Raw genomic sequence first — 16,048 nt, 5'->3', positions numbered from 1 at the left:
TTCTTAATCCGGCCCCAGGCTAGCCTCTGCTCGCCTATTTGTCTGTTTCAACTGCAGATTTCTGACAGATATTTGATATTTATACTAACCCTGTGGGATCTATCAAAAGCCTTTCTATTTGAGCATTTGTAGAAGAGGAAATAAATCAGAGTAGGGTTAAGAGTTTTCCTGTCAAGTGTGATCTGTCCATGTGAACAAGAGACCTTTTGTTTTATCTGGTTATTCAGAGTACAGTTTATTCAGATACAGTAAAGTGGAGGCATCACAAACAAAACACTTAACACAAAGTGATCAAAGCATCAAAGTGCTTTGAAATAATTCTTTAAAAAAAAAGGATGATAATTATTACAAAAAAAACGTTTTGTTAGGTACAACCTTGAGCACACAGTACTACCCTGCACACAGACATTTAATTTGTCAATGTATCACTGGTTAGGAGGACCATAGGGCCATACTGTCAGTGAAAGTGGCCTTTCCCTTCCCTGCCCTTCCCCCTCCTCCTGAGTACGGTCACCACGCCCATCGTCAGCCATTGTCAGTGCTCTGTAATTACAGACCAGGGCTGTGCTGTTAAAAATACAGAGGCAGAGCCATGCGTGTCACAGGAGCATGGAGGTCAAGGGATAGGCCTGTGGGTTACAGGGCAGGGAAAGACCGGAGTCCCTAATTGTGGGTTGGACTGAATGTGCGTGCATGTGTGTGTGTAGAGAAGCCAAACAATATATACTTTTAGAGAGATAACTAGATCTCGCACACAGATGCACACACAAATATGTGCACACCCGCGTCCACAGAGGAGGTGAATTAAAGCAGGTGTAGGTGTTAATGTGACTCCCGGGGGGCACCATAACAACGTTTCTGAGAAGGTGGAGTCACTCCAGATGTTTTTCCTCCCAGGTCATGAAAGCTACCATCACTTTTTTTCACAACTCATTAGGCGTCTCCATGGTTCCACTTAACCAATCCTGTTTCAGCTATCAGAGTTACCCACAAGCCATTAGAGTCACTTCTCCTGCTCTTACAACTTGATGGAGACGGGACTTATAAACATCATTGGATGAATTAGTGAGTCAGTGGCCAAAATAGTTTATTGCCAGACAACTGAACAACTGATTGTTTGAGAGAACGAATGAGCTATTGAGAGGGAAAATACCCACATTCATTGCTTCTCCTACTGCGAGGCAAGTGTTGGCGTGTGATTATTTTCTCTCCCTGTCCCCAAATGGTCTTATATATATAAGTACAAAGAGTCCACGCAGTCATAGGGTGTTTTGCCTGGTGTCTGTGGTGGTCTGCTGGGGAGCAGAGAGTCACAGACTTCAGTCTGGGGGAGGGGCTCTTCACACACAGCGAACAAACACAGCATTTTCCTCACTTTGTCACTGAAATCAAATGTTGGCTTAGGTAGGGGGAAGGAGAGGAGGGAGTGGGGGTGGGATTTTGGCTAACAGGCACAGAAATTACATTCTGCTGCTAACTCTCCTCGCTGCTTCTGGTCTGACCTCAAACGAAGCAGCAGAGGGCCAAAGTAAACCAGGACATAAGCAGTGTCTGGGATGCCTGAGGAAAGGCAACAAACGTAACTGTCCCCACCCTCCTCACTGTCTAAAGCTACACTGACTAATCCCTGATATTCCTCCATGATCTAAACCTGCACCCCTCTTCACCATCAGAACAGGCTGTCATTGTGTTGTGGCTCTCCGGGATTTTATGATTCATTCATTGGCAATGCCTTCTCAGCTTTGAATCCTCCTCATCCTCATAACCACAGCCTTCACATAGCTTGATCAAACTCTTTCCATAGTCAGATGATTTATGCGGCATCATTATTTGTGTGTATCTGTGATGTTTATCCAGTTACAGTATCTGTTCATTGCATCCACACAATAGGTACAGTACAGTACCGTTATACAGTATACAAGAAAGGAAATATTGTTTGAAATGTGTCGTGTTTGTGTTATCACAGATCAGTCAGTTTATACTGTTTGGATAGTTATATCTAAAGTATCTGGTTTTGGGTGTGAATCACCTCATTTTATCTAAGAATCCAGCCATGATATAACACTGGCTCTTTGTATTCTGTATGGGCAGTGCTGTGATGTAAAACTGAGGCAATGCTGCTCTCTTCTGGCAAAAGATGGAACACACTGACACACTCACCTCCCATCCTTCTCAGTTGGTTTTGATTAGTAGATACCCCAGCTGATTTATGTAACTTATGTTACTTATGTAATACAAGTTTAATGTTTTATTCTGTGTTCTTCAGAAAACAAAGCTTTGATCTGACCCCCCATTCTCTTCTCTCTCTCTTTATAGGACTCCTGAATGCTGATGCCTGATCAGAGGTCCGTGATGAAAGTGAAGAGATGATCGTGCAGAGAGCAGCCCTCTCCCTGCCGTTCCTGCCACTGGAAGCTTACTGATCCAGACTCCCATAGCACTATGCCACTGCCTCCCAGATAGTGCCTCTGAGGACCAGGCCTTCACACCACGCCTTGTCTGCACCATGGCAGGAGAGACTCAGCGCAGGTACGCTGTCAAAGAGCTGGATGCTGAGTCCAAACTGCAGGATGAGGGGACTGCACTGGAGCAGTTCACTGAGAAAACCACAAAAGAATCTTCAGAGCACTTCACAAGCGCAGGCACGGAGACAAGGACAGTCAGCAGAGTGACCACGTTTGTAGAGAAGGAGAGGGACTATACTCAGCAGCGTGAGGCTGTGATAAGGCCTCAGCAGGCAGGGAAGATTGATTTCAAGTCATTGCAGAACAGGCCTAAATTTTCCAGTGACAGGACTTGGCCTGGTGGCAAGGGCAGCCCCCAGTCCCCGACTGGGAAGAACCGAAACCGTGACAAGGGCAAGCGGTCGGGCAAATCAGAGCGTGGCAACCCGCAGCAGCTGTACAGGCTGAGCATCACAAACCCACGCGCCAACCCCACCATTGGCATCGCCTACCCACAGCAGAAGGTCTCGCCACCCAAGAAGCTGGAGGCCAGCCGAGGCCCAGTCTCGGGCAGCTACAGGTTCCACGTGCCCAGTATACCAGAGCGAGAGGCGGAGCTGCAGCAGGAGGAGCTCAACTTCAGCCGCTGCTTCCAGGAGACCTCCTCCAACCTTACCACCCCAAGCTATACCTCACAGGCGTTGGGCTCCACAGGGGTGACATCCACACACCACCCACCCCTCTCTCAGCAACAGCAGCAGCAGCAACCAGGCCCAATGGAGAACAATAATACACAGCCTGGCAGCCAACTGCTCTTTCCAGATTTTCAGATGAGTGCCTCCAATTCATGGCAGTCACCAGAGAGGACTTTTAATGGTGCTAACTATGGGATTTCGTCACAAAAATCCACTGTTCTTCCAGAGACAAACAAGGCGAATGGCAGCTTTGTGCCTCTGCCATTTCAGTATGGATACCAGCTGCTTGAGGACTCCACCCCAGACCCTTTTCCCTGTGATCAGAACCCCCAACCCCAGGACTATATAGACTCTTCCTTGGCTCCTGGACAGGTGACCCACAACTCATTTTCCTTTCAGACATCTGGGGAGGGGCAGGATGTGGTTCAAAACAACACTCAATTCAATAATGAGCAGTCAGAGGATAGGTCATCTTACTCCCATCCTCCACAGCCTCCACAGTACCTGCAAGCTCCACAAGGGGCATCCTCCTCAATGCACTGCCCCAGGGGCCTGAACGAGGACTCAGCAAGTAGTGAAAGCTCTGGCTCTAGCTCTCAGCAATCAGAGCAGAGTAAGAGTGCCCTGCCAGAGAGCACAGAGGCTTTTGGACAGCAAGACAATAGGGATGCAGCCCTCGCCTCAGGGAGCAAGACAAGTTGCCACCCCAAAGATGGAGCTGCCAATCAGAGAACACGTGTTCAAGGCAGTGTACACCATGCTAGAAATATTGCACAAGGTCCAAGCTCCCAAATGCACTTCCCAAACAAAGCCTACAATAGCCCTCCACTCAATAACATCCACATGGGCTCAGTGCCTTTTGACAAAAGCATCAACAACAAGGTCCATAGTAGATTACCACAGTCCTGGGAGGGAGCTAGTAAGGCCTTTTCACCAGTTGAACAAAACGCTATGCCTTATCCTAATATGAATGATAAGTTTCAGTTTCAGAGCCAGCCAGCGCTTGACCAAAGGCCAAACACATCCAAAAGCAGCAGAATGCCCTGGCAACAGATACGCCTAACCTCTGCCATACCCAACCAAAACAGGATTGAGTTGTCTAGGCAACTAAGCAACCAAAAGATGACTTACTTGGTGTCACCCTCTGACTGGCAGGAAGACAGTAAATCACATAAGAATGGATCACTGAAAAGCCCCAACTCATTCCAAAACAATAGAATCAGTGAGGGTTTCTCAAACCCAAGGCAAGACAGTGTCAAACAGAGCTGCAGTACAATATCATCTTTTAAAGTAGAGACAAGCCATGCACAAGTCTGTGACTCTAAGAATAAGCCTATATATTTTGGACTAAACCAATCACTTCCTGGGGCGTCATCAAGAACCTATGGTTACCCACCATTACAGGTCCCACCCATGGGGCTAATGATGGTATCCCCCTATGAATCCCCCTTACCCTCCCCAGTCCATAATCCCAACTCCAGCAGCACATGCTCCTCCCTCTCACCAGCCTCAACCAGCCCTGTCAACCTCAGCTCTGAGGATAGCCAGATTACAAAGGCTGGACCTCCCCCTCCATTCTATCACCAGCACCAAGTGAAGGCACAGGCACCTACAGATCACCTCAGCACAAACCCTCACCTTTTTCATTCAGACAATTCCAGAAACCTCCCTTACGCCCCAGAGAGAGCAAAAGACGACATGATGAGCTACTTGCAAAACAATGGACACCCAAAGACTAGTATGGATGGCAACAAGGGTTATATGGACAGCTTTGGAGTAGACCACCATCCACCTCCACCACCGTATTCTGCACATCAACTATTAGCCACCTCTTTAGCCACAGCAAACCTCGACCAACTGGACGTGCTTCTCACATGCAAGCAGTGTGATCAGAACTTCACTAACCTGGCTTCATTCCTCGGCCATAAGCAATACTGTGGACAACATGCATTTGCACAGAATGACTTCAAAGACATGTCAAAAGTAGAAGACACAAGGAAATTCCACACAGATATGTCAAAAGCTACATCATCTAGTACCAACTTGTGTCAAGGTGTGTCTATGCCAAGGTTACCATCTGATCTTCATCTCTCCCTGTTAGGGCTCAATAAAAATGGGGAGCTGATGTCTGACAGTGAAACAAAAGGAGACTCCAAGGAAGACCCAATGAAACTCAACTTGTTCGCAGGGGCCAACAACCTTCCTGTTTCTCTCCCTGACTTAGAAATGGAGGATGCAAAATTAGACAGCCTAATCACAGAAGCCTTAAATGGACTGGGTTATCAATCAGACAATGCAGAGATTGATAGCAGCTTCATAGATGCATTTGCTGACGATGACCTCACCACTGTCAAAGTAACGTCAAACAGGCAGACTTTGAAAACCAAAGACTTCATGGTCTTTGAGAGCAAAAGCAAACAAGCTACAGATGATGACAGCTCTCTGATACAAGGAAAATATCTTTATGACTCTGACATTGAGAGCCTTGAAACAGATAACAAGCACACAGAGAACAAACTTGAGAAGACTCCTCTGAATTTGAAGCAGGACGAGAAAATTAACATAAAGAAAGAAGTCTCTCATAAAAATTCAAGGATGGCCTCAGGAGAAAAATCCAGGGAGCAGGAAAACAAAGTGAAACAGGCAATCAAGCTGTGCAAGAGTGAAGATGAAACCACCAATGCTCCAAGGTTTCTACTATCCAGCAAGTTTTCAGAACGATGTGGAGTCAAAAGCTATCAGGATAGTTCATTGAGGGGGTCAACCCCATCCCAAGCCTCCACTGTCAACACAAGTTCTACAAGTCCAAGAATTGCAGCAAGGGAGAGTAAAAGGAAAAGGACTGGTGCAGGTACTTGGAGCAAAGAGCTCATTCACAAAATAGTACAGCAGAAAAACAAGCTACACAAGCTCTCTGTGAAAGGTACTAAGAATCTCCAGTTCTCACTGGTGATGGAGAGACTGACACCCACAGTGCAGAACCCTACATTTGGGGAGTATGACTATGTCTCAGACTCAGATGATGAGTGTGAGCCTGTGAAGATAGCAAGCCAAGGCCGCTTGAGCCAAAGCAATCGCTGCAAATACACCTACACCAAAGAGTGCAAATGGCGAGCAAGGAGTGAAAGGGACAGGGCAGCATGGAGGCATGAGTCAAAGGAGTGCTTTGAGGTCAAGAAAGCTGAGGACATCTCCCTCTCTCCAGAGAAACATGGCTCCCATCAGAGACTTGTGAGGAGGGGCAGTAGGTCATCCACTAGCAGTGAACTCAGCACATCTGTGAGTATCTCCAGCGATAGCATTAACAGCCCCAAAAGCACTGACCACACAGATTCTGACTGTGAGAAAAAGATGGAGACCAGGAGGAAAGACTCTCCAGAGCAGAAAACCTATGAGAGATCACCACAAAAGATATGTAAAGAATCAAGCACACATCTATCACTGACATTCACCAAATCTACCAAAAGGTATAATGGTTATCAGACTCTCCTCTCTGCTAACAAAGACAATTCAGTGGCCTCGAAGATCCATAATTCAAACTATGACGATCCCATAACAGCACTACCTAAGGTGAGGGGTCCAGTCAAAAAACTAGAAAAATGCAGAAACACAGATGTATCCTCAAGGGAGAAGGAGGGCTCGTGCAGCAGAGAAATCATCCTAACAGCAAGTTCTGCCAAAATTACACCACTGAGGATAGATATCAAGACCCCGAAAGGGGAATCAATACATCTTCATCCCATTAATACTGATCTCAAACTGCATCAGCTTGAATCACATCCTGCCGCCAACAATAACAAAGAAACTAGCTCTCATAAGAACAATGAAACAATCTCAAAGGGAAAATCAGTACACAAAAGAAGAGAAAGTGGGGGGTCCCAAGCTATACCACCAAAGTCAAAACTATCAGAAATGTCTACATTTGAAAAACAAAGTGACAGCATCTACCCCTTGAAAGAGCCAATTAATTTAGTCAATAAATTAGTTCCCAAGACCACAACTCTTTGCAGTGGACTCATGAACGAAGTGTGCCTGTCTCCAACTGAACTTCAGGAGCCCTTGACACAGAAAGAAACATGCCATCTTATCCCATATCCCCTAGAGCAAGACCAGAGTCTCATGAAATCTCCCCTCTCATTTGACACATCATCAATGTTTGGGGACCTCACAGTGGCAGGATTTGACAATGGCCTCTACACAGACATTCCATTACATAAAGATGGTTTCAACTCATTAGAGCCCACAAGTGACAAAAAGGAGGTGTTTGGATCATCATTTTCTCCTTTCCTGGAACAAAGGGACTGGGGCTTGATGGTGGATGTCAGCCCAATGCTACCAGATGAGATATCACAGTACAAAGATGACTCTGATAGATCAAATGAAAAGAAATCAGATTACAATCATGTTCCTCTGTCTCTGCCAGACAAAATAATGGACTACAGTGCAAATCTCAGTAGCTGTGTGTCAGAAGATGAGCTAGAGATAAAGAGAATTGTGACAGAGCTAGAAAATCAGCTCCAGACAGCTAAGATGAGTAGTCCACAACTGCTCACTGAAAACTCTCCAAAACAGCTGAAGATGAGCAAGTTCTCCCCACTGCGACTGGATAATGAATCTGATAGTGAAGACACTGGTCTGGATATAGGCTGCCCTGTGCAAAGCATGGCAATGGCAGTATCAAGCATGCCATCAGAGCCATTTACTGAACCGGGTCTACCATGGTCTAGTCCATTCCAGTTTGAGTTGATGGATGGACATCAGAGTCCCCATACTCCAACTCACACTGAACCAGGTGTCCTTGAGCATTTGACTGAGAATGAGGATGATGCACACAGTATCATAACCACAGCCTCGAATGCAGAAAAAGAGCAACTGCACCAGGAGGACCACAAACTTGAGGAAACAGATGATGATAAGAGAACTGCCATAGAGAAATCTGAGGAGATTCTAGAGAGCAAAATGTATGCTGAAAACCTTATGAAAAGCCTTGAAGTTATTTCAGATTCAATTTTCAGAAAAGATCCTGTTACACCTGACTTGGAGGAGCTGAACATTGCTGCACTCAACAGCCCAGAACAGCTACATGGTGAATGTCAAGCTACCACTGCAGCTGAAGACAAAGATCATAGTGAAAAGGACGTGATTCCTAATGAGGAGAATTTTGAAAGCATTATGAATGAGACACAGCCTCTTCTCTCTGAAGATACAGACATTACATCTGATGCAAAACAGGCTATTTCATTGCTGTCAAGTGAATCTGTAGAAAACCATAACAATACTTCAGAACCTAAAGAAATATCAATGGTGGAAGATATCACTGAGGTCAGTAGTATGATAGAGGGTGCTTACTGTTCAAATATGGAAGTAGATAATCCACAAGTGACTGAGGAGACCTGTGATATACATAACATGGAGGACTGTGGAGACAAAATCCACAACGACATTGGTGACCAGCCAGAGCTTTCTGATCTATTAGATGCTCCCATTGATGATCATAAAGAAATAGGGCCAGTGGAGGACATCAATCTCAGTACTCTGCCTGTGAGTCCTCCCTCAGTTGTCTCCAACCTAGCAGAGCAGAAAATGGATGATGACTTTGACAATAAGCTTGATGCAATTGAAAATGCATGTGAGGAAAGACCCATAGAGATCCAAAACAACCCTGAGGTTGGCTGTTGTTCACCATCTACTGAAGAACTGAAGGAAGGAAATTCAGCATGTATGAAAGAGGAAGGCATGATTGAATCTAACACTACCACACAGGTTGGGCTGATTAGCCATATTGCTCCACCTACATGTAGCACCCCTGAGAATGATGTTGCTAATCAAACTACCCATATCTCTATGGAGAAGGTTACAGATAAGCCATATAGTCCACTGTTGATGGAGACCAATACAGAACATGCAAGGCACAGCTCACCCTTTGCCAACATTGAAACCACAGATGGTGAAAGCACTATGTTGGTCCTTGAAGAGCCTGACAACCTTCTCAGTAATGATGCACACATATCTACCCCTGAGGACAAAGCAACAACTGAAATAGATCCTGAATGTCAGACCATCCAAAAAGAAAGAGAAGAGATTCCAAATGTTGAAGACATCCATGAGCAAGTTCCTACTGACCTTATGGCAACTGCTCAGATTTCAATATGTAGAGAGGATTTGCAGATAAATGATAGCCAGGGCCTCACTTTGGAGGCTGCTCCACCATCCACTCCTTTTCAGCCAATTTCTCCTCACACACCCACAGAGAGCGCTGTCATGCAAGAAGAACAGGGTCAATCACAGAGCATATTGCAAGACATACAATCACCCAGAGAAGAAAGCTGTGATGACCTAAATGCCAAAGAAGCACTGCATAACGATGAACCATTAGGAATAACAGCTGAGATGGAGTACTCTTTAATAAGTCCTCCTCAACTGGATTTAGGAATCACAGAGAGTAAAATCTCTAGCACTGAAGCCAGCATCCCCTCTGTGCTTCCTTTGACCAACATAACAGAGCCATCTGATGTATTAGATGCCCTCCCAAAGAGTGGCACACTGTACAATTTTAAACTAAGCCCACTGAACTACAATGATGAGCCTCCGCAACTGAATCAGTATGATTATATTCCTATCTCCCCAGTCAATAGCGGAGTGGAGGAGGAGCCAACCAATAAGCAGAGCCCCAGAGATGACTGTGAACCTTGTGATCTGAGTCATGACACAGCACCAATGTCAAATAAAACAATGACAGACATAGACACAGAGTTACCAATGAGTCCAGAGCACTCAGCCAGGCTGAGCCAACTGGATGAATCTTTGGGCAACAACAGCATCGAGAACAACCTACAATTCCCAGGCATTCCATTGGGTTTTCCCAGTAAATGCTCTTCTCCATCAACTGACAATATAAAGGAGGATTTGGATATTTGCCCTACTCCCCTTGCGACTATTGATTATTTGGACTTGCATGTTGACCTCCTGAAGAGAGTGGACCCAGAGATCCTGGATATTCATGAGGTTCCTTGTGAGCAAGATGTCCCTCCTTCGATAGAGGACATCTCAGATGATCAGCACACTCCCAAACCACTCATCATCTGTGAGAATGAGTCCACAATTCCATTACCATGCCCATCGCCATCACCATCAAACAAACCAGAACCTCAAATAGCAGTGGAAGCTCAGTACTCCCAGAAGCTAGAGGAAGACACCTTCCAGAAAAAGACAAGTTCACAGACACACATAACTCAACAAGGCAAAGTTGTGTGTGAAATATGCTCCATGTGTTTCCGGACAGTGCCAGGATTAAAGAGACATAAAGCCATGAAACATTTGGTCAGGACAGATAGAGGCCCACTGGAAAATGCACCATCAATACACACTTACCAGCCCTCGCAATGTATTGACACAGCACATAAAGGTGATATAGGGCTTCAGGATATACAAGCCTGTTTGCAAACAGGAAATAATGGGATTTCTGAGAATCACTGCCCTCAAATAATTAATAACTCACTCACTGCAAAACAAGGGGAAACAGATTTAGTCTTGGAGGACACTGCAAGTGAAACAACTATGACAATGACATCAGATGAAATAGGCCAGAAAATGCCTCCTCTGCTGACAAAAGTGAAGAGAAGCTACAAAGCACGGAAGACCAAAAGCACTGAGATGAACATAAAGCCTGACCCTTTCTCAGATGAGCTTCTCAATATATTAAAAACAGACATATTACAAGCTATAACTCCTGAATTTCAAACCCGAGTACAGCAAGGCAGCTGCAAGTCACCCGAGAGACAAGAAGAAATGAATTCCCATGTTAACCACAATGTGACAGAGGAGCGAGAGGTCCCATTCACTATTGCTGTTAACAGTGGCATTGAAGATGTGTCCGCATCTGAAACAGAGGAGACAAATGTGCTCAGCCAGACAATGGATGTGAATCAAAGCAAAATTGATACAGAGGAGGTGAAAGTCACAATTCTGCCAGAGATTGACAATGGAGTAACAGAAGTTAGTACAGATGTTAGTATGGACTATGGAGTTTCTGTTAGTAAGGATATTAGTAGGGAGTATGATGAGTCCAGAGATATATCAGAAGATATGAAAGAGATGTGTGAGCAACAGACCTCAGATGAGAGCCTCGCCACAGATATAATGGGAGAAGTTGCAGTGGAGATTAAATGTGAGAAAAACTGTTCCCCCACAGATGAGGTTGATCCCCTCTCCTGTTTTAAATCTCCCCCTGCTAGTCCTCCTGGACTGAGCCCCGATTTAAAGGCATTCCTTGATGATGAAAGCACATTCTCTCAGTTATTCCCCAGAGATGAGGAAATGAAAAGGAAAAAGTGTGCAAGGGTTTATGGCAAGAGAAACAAAAGGCAAAAACTGTCACCTGATTCACCAATAGCTCAAGAATATCCTTCTCTTGACATATTTCCAGAAAAGAAAGACCAATATACAGAAAATGAGCATTGTGAATATGAGACGATATCTATTGATGATGCTATCATGTTGAACATGTGTCATAATAGCACTTTAAAGAGCGATGCCAAGAAAGTAGTTGACATGAAAGGAGATATAAACCACCAGGATATTCATGACAATACAGAGGAGCTTGGCAGTGATCTCCTCTGTCCAACTGAGAGCACTATCGACAAAGCATCAATAGCATGGAGTGGCTCCAACAACCTGAACAGTATTGTTACAGATACTCTGATCTCTCCTGACCCAAGTTCATGTAAAGCTGAAGTTTCAACCACACCATGCCCTATCATAGCCTCCTCTGCACCTTATCCTGAGGAGCCATGTGGCACAGACAACGTGCCTCCTTTCCACAGCATTGACATCCAGAACCCCAATACCACATTCCAACTTCCCGAAATCCAGTTCTTTGACTCTAACAAGGACATCTCAGTAGCTGGACTCATTGTCCCTGATGACATGGAGATCAAAGAGATTGCAAAGCCCAAGAAGCCCACAGAGCGCAGGGGTAGGAAACGTCAAGATGGCAGCATAAAGATCAAGGACAAACAGTACAAGTGTAAGGTGTGCTTCACCTGGTTCCTCACCCTGGGGGAGCTCAACTTCCACAAGCTATCCCACAACCCCTCTCCTCCCCCCACATGTTACATGTGTGTCCAGCGCAAATTCAGCTCCCGGGAGCAGCTGAGGGACCACCTTAGGGAGAAACATGCCAAAAACAAGGCAGGCATCTGGACCTGTGGCATGTGTCTGAAGGAGATATCAGATGTTTGGATGTACAATGAGCACTTACGGGAGCACGCCACACAGTTCGCACGCAAGGGCCAGACACAGAGCTCCATGCTAGGCATGCCAGGCTGCTTCATGCAGGAGACTGCTGTGAAGAACTTTATCACCTCCATCATGCAGCGCCGCCCCAGCAAAGCCAACAGAGAGTCTAGTAAGGTAGCCGGGAAGGAGCAGGGAAAAGTAGCAACAGAAACCACAAAGCAGGAGGCAAAAACTACAGAGGGTCCTGAGCCCAAAGTTATCAAAACCAAAAGTAGTTGTGGAGGAAGTGTGAAACAGAACACACTAACACCAGTCGAGGTGCTGCACAAAACAGAGACAGCGCCAAAGAACATGGAGATGCACCCCAATTGTAAAGACCCCTCCAGAGACTGCCACCACTGTGGGAAACAGTTCCCCAAACCGTTCAAGCTTCAGCGACACCTTGTGGTGCACAATTTACACAAGATTTTCCTGTGTCATAAATGCCCAGTTTCCTATCAAGAACCACAGGAACTGAAAGATCACCTAAAGAGCGAGCATGAGGAGGTGGATGAGCTAGACTCAAAGCATACCACCCTCTACACCTGTGAGCTGTGTGCAGATGTCATGCATGTAATTAAGAAATCATTCATCTGTAGCACCTGCAACTATACATTCTCTAAGAAAGAGCAGTTTGACCGTCACATGGAAAAACACCTATCAGGGGGTAACAAAATCTTCAAGTTCAGAGGAGTTCTCAGACCTATCAAAGCATCTGCCTCAAAAGACGAAGAGTGTGATTTGCCTACAAGCAAGAAGAGAAAGATTCTTACTGAGAGTCTACAGGAAAACAGCTCAGACAGTGGCATTGCCAGCATAGCCTCAATGCACTTAAATCAGAGCACTGAGATGCAGGCCCTGAAACCCACTATACCCACAACGGAAGATTCCACACAGACCAGTGCAGCCGAATATAACACAGACACAAATGATGCTAGTGTGAAGACTGAGGACATCGCTGAGGACTACTCTGACATACTGGGAGAGCTGAAGCATTGTTCGTTTCACATGGGCTCCTCAGAATGTGAGAGCCTCTCCACTGCTACACCCAAAACAGAGGACATTGACCCAGGTCATTCGCTTAAGCTGCCTATTAGAGACATATGTGAGGGCGATGACAAATCCTTCACAGAGCCCTGTGATGTGAAGGAGGAGGATGATTCACTCTGTAACAGAGAGGAGACCATGTCACAATGGTTGGCCCCAAAAGAGAATGGTGCAGCTGAAGAGGAGGGTAGCATTCAGATTATCACAGTTGAGGCTGAAGAGAAAAGGATGGAGAGGAGAGATTCAACTACATCTAATGAAGAGTTGTACATCAGAGTCCATGAAAACATGATCAACAGCTCAAAGACACCTGATTCACATCATGGACATGACCTCCACCATCCCTCTACAAAGCATAAAACATCTGCCATTGTCATGGACCAAATGAGGGAGGATGAGCAAGGGCAACATTCAACCAGCAATTACAACAATGACAACAAACAAAAGGACCTGTTCTCACCTAATGGCTCTGAGCAGCAATGTAGCAGCCAGGCTAAGGACAAAGCCTCCCCAACCAAGCCAAGTGAAAGCACTAAACACAACTCTACCAATTGCCCAAGGGTTATAGAGTCAATGCCAGTCTTCCACACCAAGCTAACTTCCATGGGCTCCACCCCAAGTGAGGACAAGGACTCTGTGAGACAACAGAAGAAAAGGAAAGAGATGAAATCACCTAACAGTTTGCAGAGGGTTTCTTCGCCTGCCACGCGAGAGAACCTTGGCATCGACGCGAGGACCAAAAAGAAATTCCGTCCCAGCAAGTGTGAGAGTCCCTCTGTGCACAGGAAATCTGATGGCCCTAGCGACTACCCAGTGCTCTCCTCTGTAAGGGACGACGTGGTTAGCAACAAAATAGTCTCCAAGCACAAAACCGGGAGTCTAGGCTTGCAACCAAAGAGAACTTCCCTTGATAACTGTACACCAAAGAAAGCAGAAATTTTGCATCATCTTAATGGGGATTACAAAGCCAAAAAGGGGCCTCCTGGGCGGCCTCTGCATTTCCCAGTTTCTAAAGTGTCCACTCCCCCCATGAACAATTCCTTGAGTAAGTCTAGGCCAAAGACAGGGGTTAGGTCAATGGAGACCCATGCCTACCGGACAGCAGAGTCACAGAACAACCTCCTGAGCCAGCTGTTTGGCCAAAAGCTCACAAGCTTTAAGATTCCTTTGAGGAAGGACACTTCAGAATCAATAAACTGATGGGGGTTGAGGGATCTGTGAAAAAGAGACTATAATGATGTTCACTTTACAGATGATCAAGACAATTCATGAACATGATTGAGATTGCATGGCTTTCTTCTGTGAAATGTTCTTCAGAATACTTATTTAGTCACTTTATGTCTTCTTCTTTTGTAAATATGTTTTTATTACACAAATGTGAGGACTTATAGCAGAGAAGAGTTTATGATTCTAGAATGAATATGTTAGTAGGGCAAATCATTGACTATTACTGCTATTCTTAGGGTGAACATTATAAGTTTCAGAGACTATAATTCATTTATAGAAAAGGAAAGAAAAAAGAATACTTGAAAATAAAACAGAATATTTTTCCAAATAATGCATGACATTTTCACATTCACATGTTCATAGAGGATATTGTTTTTTATGCAACAGGACCAAATGACATCCCAACTGACCTGGACCATGTCAGTGCACCTTTTGTATATGCTTAAAAAAAATACTCTTTTTGTATTATTTTTACCTTACTGTACTGCATTGACCTTCATTGTATTAGCTTTTTGTATAAACATTAACTGGTGCTATGATATTTTTTATTGTAATGTGAACACCAATGTCCTTTAACTGAAGGGAACATGAGATCTGTAGCCGTTTCATTCATCCAACTGTTTGTGCTGGTTCTTTGTAGTTTCTTAAACATACTGTGTACAACTTCCATTACAACAAAGTATTCATCTGTAAGTCTTTAGGAAAGGAAATTAGGAAAGCCTCTGTCGTACAACCTCAGGTGCATACAAGGACAATTCACAGTCCTGAGACCTGTATTAGGAGTTCCTCCCATGCACTGATATAACCACACACCAATCAAACACTCTTGTGTCTGTCCAAGTGTTTAATTAAGAATATTATTTACTAGGACAAAAAAGGTGCTTTATCTTGTTTATATGTATCTTATATTGTATTATATTGTAGGTAGATTATTTCCGGTGCAATGCTCAATGTCAAAGTTTTATTTTAATAATGTGCAACAGAATTAAAGAGCGAGAAGAAAGGGAAATGCAATGCCTCTTGTAGGTTGTAAAGTGGTTCACTAAGTGCCTCTTGTCAAGTTGGTTATTAAAGATCTGTATTGGTCTCTCCACGCTCTTTTCTTCCTTTGTTTATGACATCTTTTGCACATGTTCCAACATCCATCCCCGCAGACTGTCGCTGTCACCACAGTTTCACAAATTGGAAACAGCGGAGGCCATTTGTGCCTAGAGGCAAGAACAGGTGCAGAAACAACCATAACAAAGTCTGACTCATTTTTCCTCAGCACTTCAATGAGCTACCTCATTATCTAAAGGATGAGCGTAAATGTATGTTTACTACAGGGAACATGAAAGCAGAAACAGTGACATTCATCAA

At 44.7% G+C, this 16,048-nt stretch overlaps 3 protein-coding genes across 3 annotated transcripts; all 3 read left to right on the top strand.

Annotated features, from left to right (window-relative positions):
* Window positions 1-2,506: 2,506 nt before the first annotated feature.
* LOC310802174 (zinc finger protein 469-like) lies at window positions 2,507-7,160 on the top strand (the record flags this gene model as incomplete). Its single annotated transcript, XM_083666466.1, has 2 exons — window positions 2,507-6,809; window positions 7,150-7,160. 2 exons carry the CDS (start codon window positions 2,507-2,509, stop codon window positions 7,158-7,160), a joined length of 4,314 nt encoding a protein of 1,437 aa, XP_083522592.1.
* On the top strand, window positions 7,157-8,361 carry LOC310802173 (uncharacterized protein; the record flags this gene model as incomplete). Its single annotated transcript, XM_083666465.1, has 2 exons — window positions 7,157-8,100; window positions 8,343-8,361. 2 exons carry the CDS (start codon window positions 7,157-7,159, stop codon window positions 8,359-8,361), a joined length of 963 nt encoding a protein of 320 aa, XP_083522591.1.
* Window positions 8,362-9,871: 1,510 nt separating this feature from the next.
* On the top strand, window positions 9,872-15,748 carry LOC310802172 (uncharacterized protein; the record flags this gene model as incomplete). The annotated part of the gene is made up of 1 exon (XM_083666464.1): window positions 9,872-15,748. The coding sequence occupies one exon, from the start codon at window positions 9,872-9,874 to the stop codon at window positions 14,660-14,662; it is 4,791 nt and encodes a 1,596-aa protein (XP_083522590.1). The 3' UTR covers window positions 14,663-15,748.
* Between the last annotated feature and the right edge of the window lie 300 nt (window positions 15,749-16,048).

The sequence above is a fragment of the Argentina silus genome, assembly GCF_951799395.1.
Source record: "Argentina silus genome assembly, chromosome: 3".
NCBI lineage: Eukaryota > Metazoa > Chordata > Actinopteri > Argentiniformes > Argentinidae > Argentina > Argentina silus.
This window is presented reverse-complemented; position numbering and strand designations above follow the sequence as displayed.